The 22,710-nt window shown below is 38.7% G+C and overlaps 1 protein-coding gene across 4 annotated transcripts in view; it reads right to left on the bottom strand.

Moving 5' to 3' along the window:
- The window catches only part of zgc:110158 (uncharacterized protein LOC553590 homolog), a 77,155-nt gene that overhangs the window by 22,737 nt on the left and 31,708 nt on the right, over nucleotides 1-22,710 (bottom strand). For all 4 annotated transcript variants that reach the window (XM_067362727.1, XM_067362728.1, XM_067362726.1 and 1 more), the window contains exon 5: nucleotides 3,740-3,829. In XM_067362727.1, coding sequence (XP_067218828.1) covers nucleotides 3,740-3,829 — 90 coding nt within the window. The remainder of the gene's footprint in view (nucleotides 1-3,739; nucleotides 3,830-22,710) is intronic.

Raw genomic sequence — 22,710 nt, forward strand, 5'->3', positions numbered from 1 at the left:
CGAAATTCAACTTTTTGTGTCACAATTCTGACTATTTTCTCAGAATTGCGAGATTTAAACTCGCAACTGCAAGATATAAAGTCAGAATTGCGTTTTACAAAGTCAGAATTGCGAGCTATAGAGTCGCAATTCTGACTTTGAGTTATAAAGTCTTTTATAAAGAAATCCAAGTTTATATCTCGTAATTCAGAGAACAAAAATCAGAATTGAGAAATTAAAAAGTCGCAATTACTTTTTTTATTTTTTATTTCATGGCGGAAACAAGCTTATTCTGTAGGAAACAGAAATATTGAAAAATACTATGAAAATTTAAACCCATGCTAGTTTTCTATTTTTTATATATATATATATATATTTATATTATATAATATATATAATCTTTTTAATTTCTTAAACTTAAACGAGAGTAGAAACATTTTTTAAAGCTTTTTAGACTTTTAAACTTCAATGTACACAAAGATATTAAATGATTCACGATTTTCCAATGAACTCCATGGTACATAACTAAAAAAACATGGCATTACTATGGTAAACATCCAAAAAAAAAAAAACATTTATAATCACAGTAGTACGATGGTACTTTTTGGTAAAAGTGATTTAAATTGCACATGATATTGTTTTGATGCCTAACTCGACTAGAAACATAAAATCCTAGATTATAGCACTACTTTTTATTTAATCAACAGATACCATAGTATAAACACTAATCTCTGCTACTGTATCATCTGCATTACAAAAAAAATAATCTAGTTTGAACAAAAATTCCTCGTAAACAGATGAATGAACCCAAACCCACAGTCCTGTTCTCTCACTGATGCTTTAGAAACAGATCTGAGAAGCACACACACACACACCTCACACCTCTTCCCTCACTCCCTCAGCGCTGATCTGATATAAATAGCACTCCTCTGCTTCTCCAAAAATCTCCAAAAATCTCCTCCGCACCTCTCCGTGCCCTCCTGCTCCTCAAACCTTTCCCCTATATTGCTCTCCCAGCCCGTCCCTCTCCATACAGCACAGATTCCAGACAGCGGTAGAAAGCGTCTCCTCCCTCGACTCTGCCTTATCACTAGCTCTGCCAAATGCCAGGCCTGTCCATCACTGAGCAAACGCTCCAGCACCCCCGCTGCATCATGGGAAGGGCTGTGGATGTGTACAAGCATGTTTGATTATGAGGCTATGTGTGTCCGTGCATGTATGTGTTGTAAACAGATGAGAACAAACAGAAAAAAGCTCTGACAAAATGTATCCACATCTCTACCTCAGGACAAGTAGAGAAAAATTTGATGCAAATTAAGAGGATTTTGAGTATTTCATAACGAGGACCACTAGTAGCTCACACCGAGGATCAGGGATCTGAACAAAGCACTAACTGTTCTGGATGAACGGATATTAAAATAAGTCACTATATGGCCGATAACTGACAAATGGCAATGACAATATTAAAGTTCTATACAGATATATATAAAAAACAATTCTTAAAAATTACAAATAAAACACACACACATACATACATACACATACATACATACACATACATAAACACATATATATATATATACACACACACACACACACATATAGATAGTAGAGTGTGAAAATGGATATTCATTTTGACATTTGCTTACGTTTAATTTATTAGTGACTTTAAAGATGAATTAAAACTTGTTTTCAATTACTTACAATTTAATACAATGTTTTATTAACATTTATTTGACAAAAAAAACATCCAAAAATCAGCCTATCCATTAAATATGAATAGTAATATAAAACACTTTATTATTATCCAATAACATGTAACAATATATTTAAACTTCTCACATAAAAGGTCTTTAACATTGTGTTTTGCACCATTGCTTTGGCAAAGTATCTGGTAAACGAACTAAAATCCAAAGCGCAATATGGCTTTAATTTCCTGTAAGTATAGAAATTAGGACAAAAGTATTGTACAATATATGGCTGATACTCTCATAGGTATAATAATAATTATAATAATATAAAATTATTATTATTATTTTTATTACTAGGGATGCACAATATATCGACCACCAAATCAGTATCGGCCGATGTATGTTCATTTTTAATGTTATCGTTATCGGCCCGATAAGTAAATATATTAAAGCTGATAAATAATGGATTATTTCCTTCAGCTGAGACACTTCAGATGCTCACTGTCCTCCATTATGATTTTAAATTGCTTAAAATATAATTGAAATCACTTCAAAAAGGAACATACAGTTTAGTACAACGTACAACGCAAGTCTGACATATAGAGTACATAATATTATAATTGTGTGCTTGGGACATGGCTTTTAATGTTGAGAATTTAGTTTTTCTAATCAGCCTCTTAACTTATATAAAAAATTAAATTTAGATTTATCGGCGAACATATCGGTTATCGGCTTTCAAATATAAAGAGTTATCAGTATCTGCCAAAATGTTCATATTGGTGCATCCCTAATTACTATTATTATATTCTAATTGTTTGGCTTCCTAAAAAAGCAGTGTGAATGTAATGTGGACTGAGACACTATATCACATCTAAAAAGAGAGTTGAGTCCCCTTTAAAGTTCACGTACAAGTCAATTAACAGACTTTTTTCTTTGTTAAATTCGTACACTGAACATGGGTTGGAGCTCTTAATTTTGAACTTTCAAAGTGCACCAGATTGATCAATTTTAACTTTAAAATGTACAAAATATTCTTGCGGAGGGACCGAGTTCCATCTATCACAATCTCACAAAATCCTGTGGGAAACACGGCATCCCTACTAACAATTACAATTTTCTGCAGTTTGTACTACTGACATGAATCCTAACTCAAATTGAATGGCTTTTCTTCTGGCGGACGATTAAAAAAAAAAACGGAATGAAGGAGGGAATATATCAAGGGAACAGAATATCAGAAAGACTTGTTTTATTTAACTTGTGCCAGCAAGTACCCACCTAGCAACTGTTAAAAACATTCTGAACTCCTAAGCAACTGCAAAGAAGCCCCAATAGCATCATGGCAGCAATGTTTCATAGACGAAAGAGCCGTTTTTCATAGATGAACACCAGTCACGTTTTCTTCAGAACAAGAACAATCCAGTTGTTGTATAGACATTACTGATCTGTTTTCACTCAGTGGCTCAAAGTACTGATCAGAGAGAGAAAACTAACTGTCCACTAAAGAAAAACACAGAGTATAACACCTGCATGAACACAACACAGCCTGCAGTGTGAATGAATAAAGCTGCAAGCAGATGGATGGAGGGATGATGAAGAAAGAGAAGGGAATATCTTTGCAGGGAAGAAAGGAAAGGAAAAAACTCATTGAGAAGCACATGAAGAGTGGGCATCCCATTCAGTCTCTCTCTCACATTCAGTTAAATATGTTTTGTAAGACAGAAAATTGATCATCAGCAACTGTTTCCATTGACTCATTATCAGAAACATCCTAACTCCGGATCTTATCCATGGTGATCTCAAAAACTCCAGAAATGAAGCTAATTTCCACTAACATTTAACTCTCTAAACCTCCATCTTACCATTGAACGGTGGAGGACTTTTTTTCCAGTGTGGAAAAAAGCAAAGTTCGGAATGATCTGATAGCAGAGCTCCAGGCTGCTGTCAAGCCGCCCACATGCACCGACAGAGAGAGAATGAATGAATGAATGGATGAATGAATGAAGCGCAGGCGTGACAGGGTGATGAATGGAAAAGTAGGCGAGGAAGAGAATGAAACCAGCTGTGCTTACCTGAAAGAAACCAGGGGGCATGGGTCCGCCTGGCATGCCATCGTTGGGGGGCATGTTGCCCATTACAGGGCTGGGAGCTGCTGCTGCACTCTGGGAAACAGAAAGAGGGAAGCAGTTAGTATAGAGATTTAGGGAAAAATCCAATCGGAAGTGAGCATCCCTATGCCCTACTCTCTCTGAAGGGCAGAGCCCTTGAAGTGGGCACTTTGGAGGGAGCAGGGCATTTGTGTGTCATAATGAAGCCAGAACGCACTCGCCAAAGGGAGCAATGAAAGAACACATCATTTCCTCATCAGCTTCACATGGAACATTACCACAACAGAAGCTAGGCAGCGACAACAGGAATATCTTATTATTGCCGTTCACTTAATATGAAATGCATGACGAAAATGTGTGTAATAGATCATTAACAAAACAAAACGTTAACTCCAAGTCTCCTGCCATATCTAGATTTAAAATGAATCACGCGGACTTGTCAAATGATTAAATTACTTCCTGGAGTCAGCGTGCCGATAGCCTTGTGGGCAGCATCGACATATAGCGCAGTTGCCCTTCAGGCGTCCTGAGTTCGAGTCCCGGCTCACTGACCTTTCCCCCCTCTCTCCCCCAACTTTGCTTCCTGTCAACCTACTGTCCTGTCCTAATAAAAGGCAAAAACACCAAAAATAAACCTTAAACAAACAATTTACTTCCGTGAAGTGACCATGGCATGTTCTTTTCGCTAATGAACTTGTGGAAGGACCTTCATGAAGGGATTCAGTTGTTCACTTTCCTTTGGAACGCCACTACAAATGGCGTCCCCTTCCCAAAGTGCCCTTCAAGGGTGCAAAAATGCTGTTTGAAAAATGCCCATAGAATTAGTCAAACCATTAATATTACACTAATACTACTTTTCACAACAAAACCCACCCAATTGCTACTCAACACTAGCCCAATCGCGTTTCCACCAGTAAAAATTGCTTCCCGTGGGGTAAAATCCGCATTTTTTGCCAGGATTCCCTAGGTAAAATTAATATTCCAGGGGCTAAATATTATGTTATTTGAGGTCTCTTCAACCCGCGGGCATGAAAAACAACCCGCGGCAACACTGTTAAAGTAGCCCAATTCCGCGGGAAATCCGCAGACTTCGTAACACGGATTAGGTATCATATGTTTCCCACCATTTTCCATTAAAATGTTTTAAACAAAACAGGGAATATTGTTTTAATTGGTAAATCACATTACAGAAATTATCTTTTTTTATAACTGTTAAAATTTTGATGATATAAAAATGTCCTTAATTCAATTAAATTTAAATAATATTTACAAAAAAATAAAATTTGATAATTATTTGTAATATTTCTTTAAATAATTGAATAGTTTCATTCAGCTAGGATCCAATAAATTAAATCAAGTGACCGTAGAGACATTTACAAAAGATTCTATTTCAAATAAATGCTGTTATTGTGAACTATTAATTCTGGGAAAAAAATGGACTCTTTTCGACATTGATAATAATCATAAATGTTTCTTGATCATCATATCAGAATGATTTCTGAAGGATCATGTGACACTGAAGACTGGAGTAATGATGCTGAAAATCACAGGAATAAATTACACTTTACTATATATTTATTAAATATTAATTCTAAAATAGTTTATTTAAATTGTAATAATATTTCATAATATAACTGTATTATATGTTTATATCAAATGCATTATTCACCAATGCCAATATTATCAAAACAACCAAACATGATAGGAGAAGAAATGAAATGTTTATATAAGTGTGTTAGAGTTTGTCTAATTACGGCAAACAAAGCTTTTATCTGTACAGCCTCACTAAAACAGAGAATAACGTAAGAATCAGTGTGTAGTTAACACACAAGTAAGATCACTCTCGGTAAACCCTCACTTGAAAACATGACGCTTATTTGCATCAGAAAAAACGGCTGCACTACAGCACGGCTCTTGTGTATCTGTGTACATACTTCCCCTCGTAAAAGAGGCATAAAACAAGCAAACAGAGCGAGAGGAGCCTGGAGTGGATTCTCCCGAGCCAGAGGAACACTCAGAGACTGGGGCCCCTTTCCTCCGCTGGCCCCGTTCCCTCTCAAACCTCTTTAACAGTCTGCTGCTGGAGGCTTGTGTGTTTGCCCTGTTCTACCACAGACAGGGAGAAGACATTGTGTATGTGTGAGTGAAAACGAGAGAAAAGGAGACTAAACAAGGAGTGAAAGAGGGGAAGATAAAGGAGAAAGTAGGAGAAGAGAAAGAGAGGGAGGATTACAAAGCAGGAGCTGGCAGTCGGCTCACACACTCCCTTCCCCCTGCTGTAACTCGAACCGCTCTACAGTCGTCGTACAAACAGCCACGCCACCCCTGACCTCACACACACACACACACACACACACACACACTCGCAGAACCCGTAGGGTCGGTGGGCGAAGCTTATCCCGCATGACTCCTCCCATACACTCCACAATCACACACTAGAGCTGGCTGATATACTGAATACTCACTGGTGACATCAGATCAGGCAACATTGTGATGACTTTAATGTGTTTTATTTGTCAATGAAGTTTCAAATATGGCAGCTCCAGGACTGTGATGATGTCACAGACCATAAACTTCAGCAGCAAAAACACGTTTAAAGTCGGCGAGTTTGATTCATTTCTATGAAGCATTTAAACTCATTTTAACAGTCGATTTAAATGAATCGATTCAAAATTATGATTCAATAATTAAACATTTGAGTGCCTGCAATATATTCAGTATTCAAAATCATTATGCTGCTGGTGATATAAAATAGGAGTTAAATTTAAATTATGATGATTTTAATGTGCTTTTATTAGGCCATTAAGTTTTATAAAGACTGTGTCATTAGTTTCACGCATTCATTTAAACTTCAGTAGAGAAAGAGTCATTAGATTTGGTGAGACTGATTCATTTAGTTCAAACCTTTTCAATGAATTAATTCTGAATGAAATAATTCGCTGATTTGTTTGTTAAAGTCGGCATGAAATGAAAATTCCCTTATTTTCTAAATGAATGTTATTGATCTTTTTCTGAACAATTCATGCATGCATAAGTTTAATTTCATACAATATTTGTTGTTGACCTCGTGATTTTTAATCAAATGTCATAGCTTGATCTGCTGGTGAAAATGCCAAGCTTCTCTCAAGTGACATGCCAAGATTTCCCAACCATTTAGTCCGCTTAAACCCGTCCGCTGCATACAATCAACTGCCAGATCACATTCAGATCCTGCTCTCAGTCAACAACCGATGGATGGAAGAAGCCGCTCTCCTTTTCTCAAATATCTGTTTCACCTGGATGTACGTCACAGCACAGAAGAAAAGATCTGATGATACTTTTGTAACATCATGACTTTAAACTTCAGTTCATTTCTTTGAATTTGCTAAAACTGGCCTTTTCAATGAATTCTAAACTGATTCGTTCAAATCATCGCTCAAATTTCAACACACGAGTTGACCGTTAACAGAAAGTGTCACTTTTCATGCAATAAAATGTTGGTTATTGTAGCTAAATGTGGGCGCTCAGTTTTTCCTATCATTTAATTGATTTGGCCAAAAGCTTGTGTTATAAAAGATGAAGCGTTATGCACAGACTGTATTGGCTATGACTCGACGGCAAAGACACTCTTCATGACTCCTCAAATACATACTGATTGGTTGACGAATGCTCTGAGGTGTGCAATTATTTTCAGGGAAGTAGTTCCAGGCAGGTTTTGACCGCATTACAGTTCCGTATCACTTCTTACCAATGATTTCAGGTCTTACAACTAAAGAACCAAAACCCACAACGACACTGACCAAGCAAATAAATATAGTAAAAAATAGGATAAAAATGACCAATGTTTTTGCCACTAAATCACGTTTTATTATGTACAAAAGCACAGTCTACTCTCTTTCTCCCGATTCATCAGTAAAATAGTTTAACAACTTTAAAGCTACATGAAATTTGTCAGTAGCGAGGAAATAATGCCGCTGTTTTTGAAGCAGATAAACTTACAGTTTGGCTGTTAGTAGAACACAGTTGAGAGACGTACAGACTCACACACACTTAATCTCTCTAATAACTGCATCATTCAAAGCTCAAGCCTCCATTACTACATTACGACAGAGATGTGGGATGAGATGTGTAAGAAATGAGTCCCACACATGACAAAAACCTGACAAATGTCTTGAAATAAAACATCTGAACAACGTTTTGAGGTGTGGTGACCGTAGTATAAGCAGAATAATTGACTCCGGGCTGTTCAAATATTGAAAAATAACACAGGTGTGCATTATTCTTCTCATAATTCAATGGCCCGTCATCAATTATTCCTTAATTGCATTGCAAACAAGCAAAGACGTGCAGGACTTCTGTGTGAGGTTTACTGACAGTTTGAGGAGATATGAGGTTTATTCAAGCTCTTGTATTAAGTATAGGCAAAAAGTAGTTATTAATTATTCATTAAAATTTCTAATCTAACTGTTTTTAAAACAATAACATTACAGAAGAAACACATGAACAGAAACATTCTGCTCGGAGTGAACCAATTGATTTTTTTTACCCGTTTTTAAGCTATGACGCAAACACACTCATGAGGCAGGAAGAAGGACTGAGATTGAGTTTGCTCAACCCTGTAAACACACACACACACACACACACACACACACACACACACTCTACCACACACACACATTGTGATACTGGCGGCTGGTACCGATCCAATACTCAAGGGAGGCGAGTGTCTGTGAACAGGGTCTGGTTCCCTGATCCGCCTGAGATCTGTGGCTCTTATAGAGCTGTTATACAGCATCACCCCGAGCCACACACACACACACACGCCAACCCAACCAATCCCAGCTAACGCAGCAGTGCAGGGGGCGTGTGGTGAACCGTAACCCGGGGCGACCAGCGAGTATTAGCGCTCGGGCTCCAGCTCTTTTACGAGGAGAGAGAGAGAGAGACTGCGGTGGCTAGATATGGCTTCACACACACGCTTAAACACACACAAAGCACTGTGTATACTGCGGACAGCGGGGAGGGACACCAGAACTGCAGTGTGTGTGTGTGTGTGTGTGTGTGTGTGTGTGTGTGTGTGTGTGTGAGTCAAGTCCTGCGAGTAAGATGCGGCTCTGTTCAGGTGCATAAAGAGAGAGTGAGGAAGAGGGGGAGAAAGAGGCCTCCTTCGTCTTGTTGCCATGACAACTCCGACCTCAGCTCTCCCTCTACAGTGCCATTAAAACCCTCAGGCCGTCAATCATCCGCCAGTAGGGAGAGCGTGTGCATGTGTGCGTGTGTGTATGCATGTGAGAAGGGAGGGACCAAGCTTTTCAGCGCTCGTCTCGTTGCTCACTGATTACTGCCATCATCTCATCAACCCATTAAACAGCAGCTCATTTCGGTATACACACCTCTACACCAGCCGCTAAATAACAGTACTCATGTAAACATAAACATACACACACACACACACACGCTCTCTCGGGTATTACGCTTCAGCACGGTACTCAATACCCGCTGCACAAGTAAACAAACACTCGAGCATGCTCGCATAAACACTTGGGGTTTACGTCTCAACACCAGTTGCAAAACTAATATTCGACACCCAGTTCACAGAGCTAATAGATACATGTGGCTCTTACTGAAAGTGCTGTGAGTTTACCACGGTATACAACTGTGTGACTACCATATTCATATACCTGACCTTAATAGGGTGCGAAAGAATAAAAATAATTACTAAGCATTTGTTTAAAGTGGATCTATAATGCTCCTTTCACAAGATGTAATATCAGTCTCTGGTGTCTCCAGAATGTGTCTGTGAAGTTTCAGCTCAAAATCCCCCACAGATCATTTATTATAGCTTGTCAAATTTGCCCCTATTTGGGTGTGAACAAAAACACGCCGTTTTTGTGTGTGTCCCTTTAAATGCAAATGAGCTGCTGCTCCAGAAGAGGGCGGAGCTTTAACAGCTCAACAACAACAAAGCTGGAGAATCTCACGCAGCCAAAATGAGGAAAGTGTTCAGCCTTACATTGTTCAAACCGGAGTCGACACTGATGGAGAGACTCAGGAAGAAGTTACAACTTTTAGACGTTTCTGAATGGTTAGTGGATAAATTGATGTAGTTGCTGTGGAGTTGATTCAACTCATCCACTAGCATGTGCCGTCATGTTCATCTTTCGTGTTGAATTGATCCTCGTTTGTGAAGCAGTCCGGCGTAAAATGACGGCATATCAACAACACTCTACTACAACAACTCTTCCTCTTCTCTAAAGCAGCCCAACATGGCCCCGCCCCCTTTGTTCAGTGTTCTCGGGGGCGGGGTTTATGTACATTTTAGGGTTAGTGATGTCACTAACCCGGGAAGAAGCTCGTTGTAGTGCCTACCAGCTGTTTAAAAAGTGATTTATGTAAAATAAAATATCTCTCTTCGCATTGAACTTTGAGTGTCGTAACTTTGCAGATGTTGTTTATGATCAAACAGCAACATTACACACTAACTAAAGTAAAAAAAGTGAACCACCCCTTTAATAAATCTATCCATCCATTTATCTTTCTCACATTCTTGCTTGGATTGGTGGTCCATCGCTCCTTTTTCCCAAAAATGTTCATATGAGAATTTTAAAATTTTAATTTTGGACAATACGGCAAAATACAACAATATTGTAAATAGGGAAGGGGCATATCAATATTTCAAAGAATTATGATCATGGTACTGTCCAGAAATGATGGAGCCACCGTATCTTTCCACAAAAAAGAAAGAATGAAAGGTAATTATACCATTACGGTTTATGATTTTTGTTCTCATTTTTTGGTATTACATCTTTGAAAGCAGTTCCTACACACTCCCACTCACAAACACACAGCTCTTAAGAACATATGCTTGATAAAAACACCACCAAGGCTGTTTCTCTCATTCATTTACATTTCAATCTGAAATTCAGTTAATTAAAACTTTAACATTATCGGACCAAGTAGCGAGACCTGTGGCATCCCTGAATGCCTGGCTCCCGTAAACACGCTCTTCTTTGACGAACGGACCTCCAAGCAGCTGTGCAGGTTATTGAAAAAGATTCAGCAGGCAAAGAGCAAAGTGGGAAGCGAGGATCAGACCCTTCAGCTCGGTCCAGCATCCTTAACCTCTGCACATCTCCTCCTCTCCAACTCTCTCCTGACGGCATTCTCTCCGGTGGCTTCCATATCCTTGCTTTTCTCTCATTCACGCTCCCATCTCTCTGGTACTCTCCTGTGCAGCTGGAGTTGAGTCTATAAAGATTAGCTGGAGAGACCTGCATGCATAATCAAGCTGAGGACAGATGCGTCGTTAACCGAACGGGAGATGTGCGTGTGTAAGAAGCTGTGAAGGAAAGTGAAGTGAAAGTCGCTGCACAGAGGAACCAGAACCTCAAAACCTCCTAAACTCCCAGAGCTTGTGGACATCCTTCAAGAGTGACAGCATTCACATCCACTTCCGTCAATACAAATGCAATCGGATGGAAGCACATTCATCCCATACTGACGATCTTCTCTAAAACAGCTGCTAACGTGATAATTGGACTAGTGTCAGCAGGTTAACCAAAGCTGAAGCCAAAGCACGTTCATCTGGGAATCATGTTCAGTTCAGACCTGCGGCCTGGAAACGGTTTGAACGCAAACACACTAATGTCCCCGAGCATGTCCGTTCGTTCACACGAGCCTCACATGGCAGAGAGCACTGACCCACTCGCTATCACCTTCCACAGATAAGACACGGAGACAAACACCTGTATGGGGAAAACACACAGCAGATTCCGTCTCGGCAAACTTAACTCCGGCGCCGTGAACTACTGCTAATGAGGCTAACGTGCTGAAGTGCTCTAACAGAACAAGAGAGAGAGAGAGAGGTGAAAGCCAGGCCTTGTAGCCTTTCATTAGGCCGGTGACAGCCCCACAGGGAGAATACTATGTCACAGACCTCTGTGAAACAAAAGAAATGAGGGGACAGAAACGGCTGCCAAGACCACACTGCTAATTGGAGATAATTAATGCCATTAATTAGGCACTGAGAGGGAGGGAGGGGTGGGGAGGGAAGCAGTTATGCAGAAGAGAAACAGGAGAGGGACGGAGAACAGCACCGAGGAGTTTCTGGTTTGCGCTCACAGTGTCTGATTCCTCCGTGACCCGGGTAAGAGGGGGTCGATGGCACCTCGGAGCGCACCTTTTGGCCCGCGGAAAATCCGCAATGCAAAATGAGGCAGTGCACTTTTAAACTCGTAGATGAGGGGAGAGTTACAAGCAATGGCCCAGCTAAAAGATACAAGGAAGGAGTGAAATAAGGCATGTTATGTACAGTAACACATACATTCCAGTGAGTTTATGTAAGGGATAATCCTTCGCTTCGCGTCGAGTGGTTCTTTACAACTAAATCATTTAATGCACAGCTAGTCATTATCCCACTTATATCATGGTCATTTGCCAGCATTGACAACGTAAAGAGGACATATCATGAAAATCGGACTTTTTCTGTGTTTAAGTGCTCTTATCGGTGCATCTACCAACACAGAAAATGTGAAAAAGAACAACCCAGTAACTTTGATTTGGTGAGCCTTTCTCTGCTTACAAGCTGATCAGATTTCATTCCCCTAGTGATGTAGGAAGGGGATCTTATTATAATATTATTATTAGGGCTGCACGATTAATTGGACAATTAGAAAAAAAAAAACATTGAAATCGCACTTAAACGATTTGGCTTAGTGCGATTCTGAAATCGCAAAGCAGTGATTATTTTTTTTATGCGTGTCAAATGCTAATCCATCTGAAAGCACTGAGAGTTTGAATCGCTTATGTGTTTGAAAAAACAACACGTGTCAAAACATCTTTCAAGACATGAGAAGCATTTATTAACATTTTGTCCAACAAATGACAACATTTAATTACATGTTTTTACTCCAAACTCACTTCATAATGACAGTCGAGCATCCTTCTGTGAGATGATGTGGCTTCTTACACTGAATAAGGCAGTCGAGTGTTCATTATCAGAACGTTTCAGTCATGTTTAATCCATCAAAACGTTTCTGTTTATTCAGCGATAGTATGGGATTTCCTGGAATGACGCGTGTTCTACTTCGGCAGCAGGGCATATTTGCAGTTTCTGCACAAGAGCGCCCTCTGGCTTTCAGATAAAGAAACATTTACTACTGATCACAGCGGCGTACAGCTCTGACAAGCTGCGAATAAAATAATCGCAGCTTTTGCCAAATCGCGTGCGATAAAATTGCGATAATTCGTGCAGCCCTAATTATTATCAACTCCACAGCAACTACATCAATTTATCCACTAACCATTCAGAAACGTCTAAAAGTTGTAACTTCTTCCTGAGTCTCTCCATCAGTGTCGACTCCGGTTTGAACAATGTAAGGTTGAACACCGTCGCCATTTTGGCTGCGTGAGATTCTCCAGCTTTGTTGTTGTTGAGCTGTTAAAGCTCCGCCCTCTTCTGGAAAGCGGAGCTCATTTGCATTTAAAGGGACACACACAAAAACGGCGTGTTTTTGCTCACACCCAAATAGAGGCAAATTTGAAAAGCTATAATAAATGATCCGTGGGGGATTTTGAGCTGAAGCTTCAGATGCATTCTGGAGACACCAGAGACTTAAATTACATCTTGTGAAAGGAGCATTATAGGTCCCCTTTAATAACTTATTTATAAATAAGAGCCATGCAGTGTACAAATTTACCATAGCGATTTTAAAAGTTCTGATGCTTCATTACCAAGTAAATCAAATTTAGTTTAAATTAAAAACAATTAAAAAGGGAACAAACAGCACAAAATTTACATAAAATATGATCTTTTTATTGGATTTGTGCATTTTGTTATGTAATAGATCTGCTCATGCAATTTATCTTGATAAACAACAGTGGCAAAAAAACTACTCGGCTGCTCGTAATATCTTCACTTGACTAATTGAAAATCGTGAAGAAATATCTAATTAACTGAGAAACACTTGAAGGCTACATGTCACTGTTTTGACTGAATCTTTTAATGTGTATAACTTCTATAATGAAATACATGAGTGTTTTCAATCGTATCATTTCATTTCACAGGTGTTTGAATTGACTGCTGAATGTTGGTACCCTCTGCCATACTAAACCAAGATCTCACGATCACTGTGAGAGGCACAGAAAAAGAACAAAACATGACGCTGATAAAACTGACACTTTAGGATGAGACTGCTAAACTTGGTTTTGTCACCTCATCTTGCTTGAACTTCATTGACCTCTCTATGACTCAAATAATTTGGACAAGCACACATTTCGAGCGACTGGTTTCGGTGTGGATCCTCCCGTGAGCTCAGAGCAAACTCTCCACTGAAGTCCTCAGCAGGGTGTGAGCACAGGTCAGATAAACAACCGCTCACAACATCTCTTAATCCAGTGGAAAGCCAGAGGATGGGCTGACAGGGCAGCGGACACAAACATCTCAAGCCTTACTGATCACACTGGGGGTCTATTAAAACGCCTGCATGTAATACAGCGCTAACAGCAACAGGGGGCGCTCTGTGTGTTCAGCAAATACACTTCCCTGCCTTATGGAGATTTTAATTTCATGTTGCATCTGTAAATAAATGAAATCACGTTATATAATCAATTATATTGCTAAATAAACTGAATTAATCACCAGTTCATCCAACAACAAATCCTGTCATCATTCACTCACACCCATGTTGATCCAAACCTGTATGGCTTTCTTTCTTCTGTGAATTGTTTGTTCATACAGTTGTTTTGGACCCCATTGACTTTCACTTTCTCATCTTTTGTAGGGCTGCTCGATTATGACAAAAATCATAATCACGGTCAATATTGATATCATCATTATTTAACATGATTACTCATATTTATAATTATAAATATCAGTGAAATATCACAATTATCAATACTTCAGCAAACACTAATACTAGGTTAATTAATGTAATGGTCCTCAAAATAATTACATAAGACAAATAAACAGTCGTCAATACAACAACAACTACAAAGAATTACAAACAAAACTACAACTTAAATGAACAGTGTTTTAAGTTTTTCAGGAAGATGTAGGCCTACCAATAGTGGTATTCAGATTAGTAACAGCCTACAACAAGAAAAAATAAATAATTAAATGTAAAATAACACTGCATAGTCTTACTGTACACATTAAATATAGATGAAACCCTTTATTAAAGCTACTTAAGTTATTCAGTCAAGATCAGTTATTTGATTATCATTAATGACAGACAGCATCAGGTTTATTAGGCTGTTGTCACTTTAAGAGATGCACGGATCCAATATACTGATACATTTAAGACATAACCCAAGTGAATACTCTCCAAAAAGGCATTTTGGCAGTTTTGCGTGTACGCATTTAGGCGCGTATCCGAAGCCCGACTCTGGAGCGCACACAGAAAGCCGCATGGGGTCTCTTTTTCGCTTTTAAAAACATGGTTTAATTTTAAACATTCCCGCAGTTTAGCAACAGTAGACTGCATTTTACAACACTCACTTATTCAGCTGATTTGGATGTTTAGTTTGGGCTTTTAGGAAGGAATGAAAGGGCACCGCTGTGGAGAAACGGAAGCTGCGCCGGAGGGAATGCGGCACAATAATCGTTTTACCTCAATTATATTGTTTTCATAATCTTTGGAAGCCAAAATCAAAATAAAAAAAATCAATTACGATTAATCACACAGCCCTAATCTTTTGTGCTTCACAGAAGAAGAAAACCCCATACAGGTTTGGAGCTACATGAGGATGAGCAATCCCATAAATTCTTCAACAAAAATCAAGCACTAATACTTTAAGGAGAACCGCCTGGCATTGAAATGTTCTTTGGCCCTGATGCGAGACTGCAGATGAAGTTGTCAGGGTTCCTCTCGGCAGCTGGCAGCCTGCGAACAGGCACTTGCATGTCATTGGGGCAACCTGCACCAGCGTCTCCATGAATAAATAACAACACACCTCAAAATATCCCTGCAGGCCATGCCACACAGCACAGCACATACAGCTTTATCACTCCCTCAATGTCATGGAATTTCATCCCTCTCTCTCTCTCCTCTGTGCTGGTGCGTGTGAGACAGCGTTACGCAACGAGAGGCAAAAGTGTGTTGCAGGGTGTGTTAGGCATTAACTATACATTTACAGTGATCTTTGTTTTCCTTTAGATGTTTAACCCCTCCCCTCCCATCAGCGCTCCTTCTCCCATCCAACTTCTGGATCTGATTTGGTGAAGCTCATGCACGCACACATGGGGAACGTTTAGAAGAACTTCCATGTCATCTGTAATCATGTCTGCGCTGATGTCTGCTGTTATGGAGTACGGTTGCTAGATCCCCAAAGCTACAAATCATTTTAACTGCATATTTTCTATACAACATACAAAAAAAAAAAAATCTATTTTGTGAAACATCTAATTATAAAAGCATGTTCTTGAGAATCATCGTGGAAAACCAGTGTTCAGACAAATCAGTTTCCACAAAAATCACAAAAAGCAGCACTTTTTTCAACAGTGATAATAAGAAATGTGTCTTGAGCAGCAAATCAGCATTTTAGAATGATTTCTGAAGGATCATGTTTAAATTGTAATAATATTTCACAACATCGTTGTTTTGACTGTATTTTTGTTCAAATAAATACATCCTCTGTGAGCACAAGAGCCTTTTGAACAGTAGTATATCCATGGCCTGAAACTAACCTTTTTTGCCACACCTGCCAACGGTCGGTGAAACAAATATATAAATATTTAAACATTATATTTTAAATTATATATATATATATATATATATATAAAATCATAAATATATCATAAATATTTTTCCCAGACATAAAACTATTTTTGTAAAAATTAAAAATGTTAGATACCAGTAAAATGTTCACTTTTCAGATACAGAAATGTAATAAAGTAAGTAAAGTTGTTGTTTGATTAACATTAAAAACACAGACGGCAGCAGGATTATTAGGCTGCTTTCACTTTAAGACCCTATATAATGATAAACGTTATCTTTCTCAACTACTTAGTGCTTACGTTCCCATAACTGACTATATTTAGTAGAAAAGGGAATTTTTTTACTTAATTTTGTATGAATTTGTCCGTTTAAGTGCAAGAAGACGTTAAATGAAGCTTAATCCAGTATTAACACACTGTCTGAAATGCGGCTTTTCTAGTACCACGCTTGAATGTTTAAATTGGCAAGACTTAGAGTTTTGTGATGATGCAACTGTCTCAGAACACTGTATTGTCAGAATTTATAAAAATGTTACCAGACAACTGGTGACAGTTTCATATACTCGCCAACGGCAATTTTTTCAAATTATATTATATTATATTATATTATATTATATTATATTATATTATATTATATTATATTATATATTAATAATTTTCTCTCCTAAGTTTAAATCATAACAACAATAACATTTGGCAGAAACAATGCTTACCATGGTATATTTTTAAAACGGTCATGGTGACTTAAAAATAATAAACACAATATAATACGAACAATGACAGTGCAAACCTCCAGGCAACAGACTGACCTAGAATCAGAGACTTTAAGACCCTGGGGAGAGTCATACACCCTAACACACACTCACACACACACACACACACACACACACTCACACACACACACACACACACACACACACACACACACACACACACACACACACACACACACACACCTCAGAAAATTCCAAGCTCCCCCTCCCCCCTCCTCCTCCATGCTAATTCTGTGAGTGAACGCACAGGCCACCGAGTCCCAAGAGAAGGAACAGTGTTGCTCGCTCCTACCCTTCCCTCTACGGTTTCTCCCTCCCCCCTTTTGAACCCCCCCCCCCTGCCAATAGGGGATGGGTGTCAGCAGCTTGCAGAAGCTGTTGCCATGGAGACGGGTCCTGTCTGCTCTCCGTCCCCCAGGCAAGAAGGCAGAGGGGGGAAATAGAGGGATAAAAGAGTGAGAAAAAAATAGAAAGAGTGAGAGGGAAAGAAGAAACAGTGCAGGAGAGAGAACTCAAAATGAGTATAGCTGATATTTGGCTAAACTGAGCTTATGGACTTCGGCTGAAAATAGTGTCCGGTTGGCCAATTAAGTGTTACTCCCGACTGTTGATATTTCAGTAACCTGGAGTAAATATTGAGTAAAGTAAGTCTTAATTAAATAAGTGTTGTAAGTAAAATTATAGAACTAAAATAATTTATATATATATATATATATATATATATATATATATATATATATACACACTATGCATATTATAGTTAAAATAAAATATATAATATAATATAATATAATATAATATAATATAATAGAATATATATATATACATATATATATATATATATATATATATGTATATATATATATATATATATGTATATATATATTATATTATATTATATTATATATATTATATATTTTATTTTAACTATAATATGCATAGTACATAGTAATATTTATAATAAATGAGTAAATATTGTGTAAATTAAGTGAAAAAAAAGTGTGTGGGGGAATAATAAATATTTAGATAGATAGATAGATAGATAGATAGATAGATAGATAGATAGATAGATAGATAGATAGATAGATAGATAGATAGATAGATAGATAGATAGATAGATAGATAGATAGATAGATAGATAGATAGATACCGATAACCGATAACCGATAATTCTTTATTTTTGAAAGCCGATAATGGATATATTGGCCGATAAATCTAAATCCAAATTTTTATGCAAGTTTTTAGAGCCTGATTACAAAAACAAGTCTCAAATGTTGGCCGATACCGATAACCAATAATTCTTTATATTTGAAAGCCGATAACCGATATATAACCCGATAAATCTAAATAAAAAAATTCTATAATAGTATTCTATAATTTTTTAGAGCCTGATTATAAAAACAAAAGACTCACCATTAAAATCCATGTCCCAATCACACAATGATAATGATCTCATTATAATATTATGTAGTCTATATGACAGACTTGTGCTGTACGTTTTACTGAACTGAAGTGATTTCAATCATATTTCAAGCAATTCAAAATCATAATGGTGGACAGTGAGCATCTGAAGGAAATAATCCATTATTTATCGGCTTTAATATAATCGGCCAAATTTTCTTATCAGGCCGACAACTATAACATTAAAAATGAAGATATATCGGCCGATACTGTTATGGTATATCATGCATCCCTAATATTTTTTTCACTTAATTTATATAAGTTCAAACTGTGTTAATGCAATGATAACACTGATTATTTTCACCAAATAAACTCATCAAAAGGATGATCACCACCCTTAACGTGTTTATTTTAAGAAAATGATCTGCTGACTGAACATTACGCTGCTTATATCACACCTACTTATCAAATAAATAAATAATAGGACATTAAATATTAATATTGAGCTTTTATTGTCTAAGAATAAAAAAGACTGTAGAGCGATAGAAGAGACTAGCACAGCAATTTAGTAAATCGGCTGGTCAATTAGCGTCGACCATTAGTGAGAAAATCCTTTGCTATGGATGACGGATGAGAAATGAGACAGCAAAACATGCTAGAGAAGGAAGAAGGAAGTAGCGTCGGCGCTCCAATCCAGCCAGATCACATATCAAATGCTGTCATGCTGTCAAACGGCACGGTTTAATTGGCTTGAACCCCCATTACGCCTGTAAACTTGTGCAGAAGTTCAATGCGTCTGTTTCCAGTAGCTAACAAAAGTCAGTCGCGAGAACAAAAGGGGGTTTCCTGCTCTGGCTTAAGGGGGCGATATGTCATAACAGGACATGAGAGATGTCACTTTAAACTCTGAAACACACGGAACGAGAACAGAGGAGGAGGAGGAGGAGGCGGTCTGGCCTGAGGTAAAATAACAGATGTCTTTGTCCGCCGACTCCAGACTATCATTTAGACTTCCATTACATAAACCGTGATACCTCAAACAGTCATTTGCGCCCCTCAGGTGTTCAGCGCTGAGGTAAAGCAGCTCTGCCAACTCACTCCATTTGCCTTTCGCAAGTCCGAAGCAATAACTCCCGCGTGAATATGAAGTGAGCGCATTAATGCAGGGGCTGGGAGGTCTTGTGCGAGATAATGGATGACTTTTGCTTGTGTATGGCCGGCTCATCTGTGCCGTAATTGAGCCTATCAGAGCCTCTGCTCCTCAGTCACCTTTTCTGTCACCATCAGAGGAGAAAGAGGGAGAGATAGAAGGGGGGGACAGCGAAAGAGAGAGAAAACTCCCTCTGTGCCTTAGCCAGATTAAACTGGCTTTGTAATCCGCTTGGTTTTAACCCCCTCGTCCTCAGATCCGCGTGTGAGCGCGTACGGAAAAGATAGAGAAAGCACTGCATAAGGCGAAGCGGGAGAGGGGGAGTGAGATTTCCGCTATAAACAAACCACACGTGTTCCAGACTACAACATACATATAAATGAGGGGAAAGATAAAAAAGGAGGCGAGAGAGATTATGTGTGTGTGTGTGTGTGTGTGTGTGTGTGTGTGTGTGTGTGTGTGTGTGTGTGTGTGTGTGAGAGAGAGAGAGAGCGTTTCCTGTGATGGGTAGGTTTAGGGGTATGTTAGAGAATAAACACTTGCTACAGTGTAAAAATCCTTACGTCTATGGGAAGTCCTCATAAAACATGGAAATCCAACACATGTGTATGTGCGAGAGTGTGTGTGTGTAAGAGAAAAGTCTGGATAGGGAGCATGGGAAGCAGTGAAAAAAACAGTGTGAGCGTGTGGGCTCCTATCGTAACAGGAACGAGGCGGGATAACGCTGTTTGCACACACACTCTTGCTGTCAGTCTGATGGTGTTGATGACAGGAGGTGACTGCTTCACACTGCTGCCAGATAAAGAGGGAAGAACACGTCACATCACACAGCTAGAGAGGGTGTGTGTGTGTGTGTGTGTGTGTGTGTGTGTGTGTGTGTGTGTGTGTGTGTGTGTGTGTGTGTGTGTGTGTGTGTGTGTGTGTGTGTGTGTGTGTGTGTGTGTGTGTGTGTGTGTGTGTGTGTGTGTGTGTGTGTGTGTGTGTGTGTGTGTGTGTGTGTGTGTGTGTGTAGGATCAGCCCACACTCGCTGGTGGGGAAGACCAAACACGCAAACGTCCGAAAGCGACGTATGTCACGACTGGCCACTGATGGATTCTTTTGAGTTTGATCTTCACCGCTTCTTTGGGAAGACATGAATGAAGCGTCAAATAATCAGGAACTACACTGAAACGGAGAACTCAAATTATTTAAAGGATTAGTTCACTTTCAAATTAAAATTTCCTGATAATTGACTCTCCTCCATGTCATCCAAGATGTCTTTCTTTCTTCAGTTGTAAAGAAATTAAGGTTTTTGAGGAAAACATTCCAGGATATTTCTCCATATAGTGGACTTCACTGGGGTTCAACGGGTTGAAGGTCCAAATGTCAGTTTCAGTGCAGCTTCAAAGAGCTCTACATGATCCCAGACGAGGAATAAGAGTCTCATCTAGAGAATCCATCACACAAATTAAAAAAAATTTAACCACAAATGCTCATCTTGAACTAGCCCTCTTCTTCTTCTCTATTTGAATTCCGGCAGTGTAGACACTGTGTATTACTGCCCTCCACAGGTCAAAGTTTGAACTAATTCTTATATACTTGTACTAGCATATTGAATATGACAATTTAGTTCAAACTTTGACCTGTGGAGGGCAGTAATACACTTAGCAGCGTCTACACTGCCGGAATTCAAATAGAGAAGAAGAAGAGGGCTAGTTCAAGATGAGCATTTGTGGTTAAAAGTATATAATCATTATTTTTTTTAGTAAATGTCCGATGGTTTCTCTAGATGAGACTCTTATTCCTCGTCTGGGATCATGTAGAGCTCTTTGAAGCTGCACTGAAACTGACATTTGGACCTTCAACCCGTTGAACCCCAGTGAAGTCCACTATATGGAGAAACATCCTGGAATGTTTTCCTCAAAAACTGAAGAAAGAAAGACATCTTGGATGACATGGGGGTGAGTAAATTATCAGGAAATTTTAATTTGAAAGTGAACTAATCCTTTAAATAAGAAACTGGCCTCCTGAACTTAAAACTGAAGAGATGGTTTACATTTTTTATGAATGAAACTCATTTTCACTCAGTGCAGGCGTGTTTGAGTCAGGTTCAGTGTGTGTTCATCATGTTAGAGATGACCTGAACCTTGAGTAATTAACCATACTATGAAGACAAATGGACTCGGGGCTTCTTTACGCGAGTATTCAACTCCACAGCGCTGCGACCACAGTAGAGATTATTATACCTGTGTGTGCGTGAGGAAAAGAATACCAGGCAAAAATGCCCTCGGATGACAGAGGACGGCGAAGAGCCAAGGACGGTCTAGAGCATTAAAAACAGCAGTATTTTTCACATTAACGTTGCCATGGACACCATGTCAAACGTGTGCATGCTGTACGTGCGGACATGGTTAATTTGAGCCTGTCTTGATGTGCTGGATCTGTTTATACCAACACAAGAAAAGGCCACATTAAAAACAACTCCAGAGGTCACATCAATGACTAAGAATATATCTAAAAACAGCAGATTCCTTCCTTTCCGTCTTCACAGTGAAGAAGACCCTCATTAATTCAGGGCGGTAAAGCTCACGGATATCAGCGAGCAGAGCAGAAACGCATTTCTCCATAAAAGTAATGACTTGGATTTAAAAAAAATAGGGATTTATTTAAATAAAATGTTAATCTTGCAGCTTTTACAAAATAAAATCCTCGGTCTAGAGTCATTACTGCATTATTGAGCCAAGTATCAATGCTGATGAAGTTATGAGGAACTAGACCAATTGTCTTAAAGGAGTCATGACATGAGAAATCAAATTTGACATATAAGGAGGTCTCTGTACCATTAAAACATCCTCATCGTTATAAACAAGGCATTTATTTAAAGGTGCAGTATGTAATATTGACAGCTAGTGGTTGAAATAGGTAGTGCAGTCCAAA

This window comes from Chanodichthys erythropterus, chromosome 16, assembly GCF_024489055.1.
Source record: "Chanodichthys erythropterus isolate Z2021 chromosome 16, ASM2448905v1, whole genome shotgun sequence".
Lineage (NCBI taxonomy): Eukaryota > Metazoa > Chordata > Actinopteri > Cypriniformes > Xenocyprididae > Chanodichthys > Chanodichthys erythropterus.